The sequence below is a fragment of the Pantherophis guttatus genome, chromosome 14, assembly GCF_059756535.1.
Source record: "Pantherophis guttatus breed Tessera chromosome 14, ASM5975653v1, whole genome shotgun sequence".
Taxonomy (NCBI): Eukaryota; Metazoa; Chordata; class Lepidosauria; order Squamata; family Colubridae; genus Pantherophis; species Pantherophis guttatus.
In genome coordinates this window covers 3,409,127-3,415,126 of record NC_142076.1, presented here as the reverse complement: position 1 = coordinate 3,415,126, position 6,000 = coordinate 3,409,127, and the positions used below count along the sequence as shown (strand labels likewise).

At 54.6% G+C, this 6,000-nt stretch overlaps 1 protein-coding gene across 2 annotated transcripts in view; it reads left to right on the top strand.

Moving 5' to 3' along the window:
* Positions 1-5,009: 5,009 nt before the first annotated feature.
* Positions 5,010-6,000, top strand: part of CASKIN1 (CASK interacting protein 1) — a 135,155-nt gene continuing 134,164 nt past the window's right edge. The window contains exon 1 of one of the 2 annotated variants that reach the window (XM_060693024.2): positions 5,010-5,578. In XM_060693024.2, the coding sequence (XP_060549007.1) occupies positions 5,485-5,578 (94 nt within the window). In that variant the 5' untranslated portion in view covers positions 5,010-5,484. The remainder of the gene's footprint in view (positions 5,579-6,000) is intronic. The other variant, XM_034420582.3, reaches the window with a different exon arrangement.

The following is a 6,000-nucleotide window of genomic DNA, read 5'->3' as shown; positions in this document are numbered from 1 at the left end:
GAGAAATCTCTGCAATTCTTTTTTGGCAAGGTTTTTCAGAAGGGGTTTGCCATGGCCACCTTCCTAGGCTGGAAGGGGGTGACTGGTCCAAGGTCACCCAGCTGGCTTTGTGCCCAACTCAGTCTCCTGATTTCTAGCCTGATGCCTTCACTACCACACCAATCTGTCTCTCATCCTGTAGTAAATTAGTTGCACACAATTTTTGTTAGGGTGCCTGTGGATAGTTGAGTGAGGGAGAAAGAGAGAAAGAGAATGAGAGAGAGAGAGAAAAAAGAGAGAGAATGAGAAAGAAAAAAAGAACAAGAGAATGAGAAAAAGAATGGGAATGAGAGAAAGAAAGAATGAGAGAGAATGAGAGAGTAACAGAGGTGTTTGTTCTCATAAGTGATTGTGAATTTCTTGTGGCTGAGCCTTGTTTTGCCTCGTTCCTTGCTCAGCCTTTTCCCCACACCTCCCTGGACCCTGATGGAAAGGTTGGCCCTTTCCTTCCAAGCCCCATCTGCTCTTAGGAATATCTTTGGAGAAGGCAGTGCAGGGCATGGGCAATGCCAAGGAGTTGAGGCCTGTCCTGGGTGCACATCCCACCTATTCAACAAGAAGATCTTCAAACGGCTTGAGGATGAACCATTAGTTGGACAAATCTGAGAAAGGCCGCACTTTTCTCTTCATGAACTTGAAATCCACTGAGGCTGATAGTTCCTAGATCAAGGGAAGTTTTAAGTTCTACTCCTACTCAGAGCCTCCTCTCAGGCCCTGGGTCCAGCAAGGAGACCAGTCAGGGAATTGGCTGAGATGGAAAGACTGATGGGCAGAGCAGAGTTTTCAACAGATCGCTGAGAGAGGATCCAGGAACCTTTCCTAATAACTTGAAGGTTGCCACTTAGGAGGCAACCTTACTCCATCTTAGAATGTTCTGGGTGAGAAGATGGCAGGTTGTCCTTGAATGTTGGACTACACTATTGCTTTTGTGGATTTTGTTCAAGCAGAAGCTGGATGGAGTTTGGATTCCTGCACTTAGCAGGCAGATACAATAGAACAGAACAGAATAACAGAGTTGGAAGGGACCTTGGAGGTCTTCTAGTCCAACCCCCTTCTTAGGCAGGAAACCTACATCACTTCAGACAAATGCTTATCCAATCTTTTCTTCAAAACTTCCAGTGTTGGAGCATTCACAACTTCTGCAGGCAAGTTGATCCACTGACTACTTGCATTTTTTACGTGCTTTCGAACTGCTAGGTCTGCAGAACAAGGGACAAGTCACGGGAGCTCATCCCATTATGCGGCACTAGGGATTCGAACCGCTGAACTGCTGACCTTTCGATTGACAAGAATAAGAATAATTTTATTTCTATACTGCCCTTCTCCCGAAGGACTCAGAGTGGTGCACAGCCTATTAAAAGCACAAGACAAACATCAATTAAAACAATTTAAAATTATTAAATAATTCGGCTCAATTTAAAACCCCAGAAATTTAAAACACCCAATTTAAAATTATTATGTTGATAGCCCGGCCTGGTGGAACAACAGGATCTTGAGTGCACAGCGAAATACCCGGAGGTCGGAGATCTTACGCACTTCCGTGGGCAGTTCATTCCACAGGGCTGGGGCTCCCACAGAGAAGGCCCTCCCCCTGGGTGTCCCCAGCCGACATAACTTGGCCGATGGCACCCTGAGGAGACCCTCTCTGTGGGAGCGAACTGGCCGGTGGGAGGGTAGTTCTGGCCGGTGGGAGTCACTGCAGTTCTGAAGTTAATCAATGGTTAAGTGAATCTGGCTTCCCCATTGACTTTTAACAGAGTAACAGATTCAGATTAACAGAGTTGGAAGGGACCTTGCAGGTCATCTAGTCCAACCCCCCACCGAAGCAGGGGACCTTACTACACAATTTTTGACAGATGGCAGTCCAGTCTCTTCTTGAAAGCTTCCAGTGATGAAGTTCCCACAACTTCTGAAGGCAACTTCTGTTCCATGGGTTGGTTGTTCTCACTGTCAGGAAATTTCTCCTTATTTCCAGGTTGAGTCTCTCCTTGATTAGTTTCCATCCATTATTCCTTGTCTGGCCTTCGGGTGCCTTAGAAAACAGCTTGACTCCCTCCTTTCTGTGGCAGCCCCTCAAATATTGGAAGACTGCTATCCTGTCTCCTTCTCTTCACTAGTCTAGTCATGCCCAGTTCCTGTAACCGTTCTTCGTATGTTTTAGCCTCCAGCCCCATCATCATCCTGGTTGTTCTTCTCTGCACTATTTCCAGTGTCTCAACATCATTTTTGTAGTGTGGTGACCAAAACTGGATGTAGTATTCCAGGTGTGGTTTTACTAAGGCTTTATAGAGTGGTATTAGTACCTCACGTGATCTTGCATGTCAGAAAATTGCAAAAAGTGATCACATGACCCTGACACTGCAACCGTCATAAATACATGCCAGTTTCCAGCATCTGAATTTTGATCACATGACCACAGGGGTGCTGCAACAGTCCTAAGTGTGAAACATCATCATAAGTCACTTTTTTCAGTCCTGTTGTTAACTTTGATCAATATACCAATGGTTGTAAGTCAAGGATTACCTGTCGGGAAATACAATGCGGGGATGTTACATGGCAGAGAAGGACTCTGTGCACTGCCTGCCTTCCTGCCCCAGTTTCCAGATATTGTAGGGGGAGCGACATGTTAGCCACGGCAGCAAAACATTGGAAGAACTCCGAGTCCCTTTTCCAAATGGGATCCAAAGGCAAAGCTTCTTTCTGCCTTTTAATAAAATGCGCTAATTGGGAAACGTGCCCCCGTCTGATATGTTTGCTTTTCAGATGTCGGTCTTGGCATTCATTTGCCAAAGGAGCTCTTCTGCTTTCTTCAAAGAAACGAGACCATTCTGAACAGGACCGAGTGCCACGGAAGGGCAAATCAGCCACTGAAGGTCATTTCCCAAACCAATAAATTGCTTACTGATGGGACAGAATTCTCATTCTCCAACTGAGACTCTTCTAAGATGGGGAATCAGTCTCCTGTTGATGGCTCTTCTTATGCAGGATACTTTAAGCCAGGGCTCTCCAATTTTGACAACTTTAAACCTGGAGGACTTCAAATACCAGAAGCCGTCTGGAAAATTCTGGGAGTTGAAGTCCTCCAGGCTTAAAGTTGCCAAGGTTGGAGACCCCTGCATTAAACAGCATTTGTCAACCTTGGCAGCTTTCTGATGGGTGGACTTCAACTCCCAGAATTCTCCAGCCAGCTGGGGAATTCTGCGAGTTGAAATCCATCCATCGGAAAGCTACCAAGGTTGAGAAACGCTGCTTAAAGTGGCAATCTGGGCCACCTTGCCCTGATTTTTGGAAAAAGAAACAATTTCTTTACAGGTGGGACTTAACCACTGCCAGCCCCCACAGCTTCACAATAATCCTTCCTTCCTTCCTTCCAACCATGGGGCAGGGGTAAGTGGGGAGATGCTGGCGAATATCACTCTGCTACACAAATCATTCCCTCAACACTGTCAAACTATTTACTAAGTCTGCACTACTATTAATCTTCTCATCGTTCCTATCACCCACCTCCTCCCACTTATGATTGTATGACTGTAATTTTGTTGCTTGTATCCTTACGATTTAGATTGATGTTGTTTCCTGATTGCTTGTTTGTACCCGATGACTATCATTAAGTGTTGTACCTTACGATTCTTGACAAATGTATCTTTTCTTTTATGTACACTGAGAGCGTATCCACCAAGACAAATTCCTAGTGTGTCCAATCACACTTTGCTAATAAAGAATTCTATTCTATTCTATTCTATTCTATTCTATTCTATTCTATTCTATTCTATTCTATTCTATTCTATTCTATTCTATTCTATTCTATTCTATTCTCTTAGGGAAACTTATCCTAGTCCAGCCAAAGGACAAGAAATGGAGGCTCTGTTACTTCAACCAATGTTTCCCCCCCACCGTTAAACTGAAAATGTTTTTCTGGAACTCTCAGCCCCCTGTCTTAGAAATGGGGGGCAGGGATGGGGGAAGAGGAAAGCCCACAAGATCACCTTGTCTCTTGCAGGGCTGAGTGGAGAGACCAACAGCTAAAGGTCCTTCCCGGGCTCAGTGCAAGTTGACTCACCGGTCCCCAAAGGCAGCCAGAGGGCTGGATTCACTAAACCACGGCTTGTCTGAAACAAGGTTTACCGCCAAAACACCAGTGGCTAAGTCCGCACATGGTGTTCCGTGGGTAAAACGCGACGGCACCGACTGATAGGCAATTCCCACTGGAGAGTTTTGCAGGCTGTGGAAACCCACCAGGGAGCCCGCCGGCTGAGCAGAGGCTGCGCTTGGGAGCATCCGAGGGGCTGGGGGGGGGTTTCCATGGGGCGATTTGGAGCTGCCAGCCAGGGCTGAGCAGCTGCCACGATCGCTGCGGGAGGGGGGGATTGGGCCGATTTTTTGGAGGAGCCCGGGGAGAGCCGAGGGGGCCCCCAGTGGTCCCTGGCCCTCCATCATCTCGTCCCACTTCGGAACCGTCCTGGTTGCAGGAATCGCCTCCCCGGGCAAACCAGCCCGCCATCACCCCGAGGTCCCGCTGCCCTTCGGAGCCCTTCGCTCCATTCCAGGCAGTCCCGGCCGGCTTCCCCGACGACCCCGCTCGGCTCCCCCTTTCCTCCCGCGCGCCCTCGGAGGCTCCGCGGTTGCGCCTCGCCTGTCGGCCCGGACAGGTCCCGCTCTGGCCCTCGCTTGGGCTCCGGCCGCAGGAGCTGCCGCCAAGCCCTCTGCACATGTTCGGCGGCCTCCCGTCGCAGCACAGACCCGCCGACTCCGCAGGGCCTCGGCCGCCCTTCACCGCCCAGCAGCTCCGCCGCCGGCACGGCTGGCTTAGGCGCGCCGAGCGCTCTGCACGTCCGTAGAGGCGCTCTCGCCCGGCTCCTCCGCGCGGCTCCCCGATGCCCGGGCTCGGGCCTTCCGGGGAGGGGGCTTGGCCGGCGCCCCCCGCCCGAGCCGCGCGAAGCGGGAGCCGCCTCCTTCCCGAGCGACGCCTCAGCAGGACCGCGGCAGCGGCGCGGGAGAGACGAGCCAGGCGCAGCTCCGGCGCGGCCGGCCATGGAAGGCTCGTCGCCGGCTCCGGCCAGGCTCTTGGCGGCCGCGGCCGCGGCGGGGAGCCGGCTCGGCCCGAGCGGCCAGGAGTGAGGACGCCGCCGCCGCCGCCGCTGCAGAGGAGGAGGCGGCGGTGGCTGTGCTGAGCGAGCCCCCGCCGGAGCCCGGCAGCCGACTTGTCCCCGCCCGCCCGCCGGCGAGGCGCTGCGCCCCGGCCGCGCGTCTCCATTGCGCGTCGCGACCGCGGCAGCCGCTGCAGCAAAGGAGCCGCCGCCGCCGCCCCGTCCCGCCCCGAGCCCGGCACCTCCCGCAGCCCCCATCGCCGCCGGCTGGGGCGCGGCCGGGCATGAGCCGCCCCTGAGGACCCCGCCCGGGCCAGCCCCGCAGCCCAGCCCAGCCCAGCCGCCGCCGCCGCTCGCCATGGGCAAGGACCAGGAGCTGATGCAGGCGGTGAAGGCGGAGGACGTCGGCGCGGTGCAGAAGCTGCTGCAGAGGCCCAAGCCGGGCAAAGCCAGTGAGTGCGCGGCGGCGGGAGGGCGGCGGGGGATGCCAGGCCGGGCTCGGCTGTCCCGCGCGGGGGGCCGGGGGGGGACGCCCCACCGGGGAAGGAGGGAGGGAGGGCGGCTCCGCCTCGTCCTGCTCGCCAGCCCCGGAGGTCCGGCCGGGCTAGTCCCGCGCCGCCGCCGCCGCCTCCTCCTCCTCCAGCCCCGTCGCCGGAGCCAGCTGGACGTCCGGTGCCCGGCGAGGCGCCGCTGCCCTCTTGCCGCCGCCGGGGCTCTTCGGGCTCTGTCCGGAACGTGCCCGGTTCGGCGCCCCCACCTCCCGCTGCCCCTTGACGCGGCGGGCCCGGGGAAGCGGCTGCGGGTCTCGGAGGGAAATGAAATGCCGCGTTTACGCGCTGCTCCCGCTGCTGCTCCACCCCCTCCGGGCGGCAGG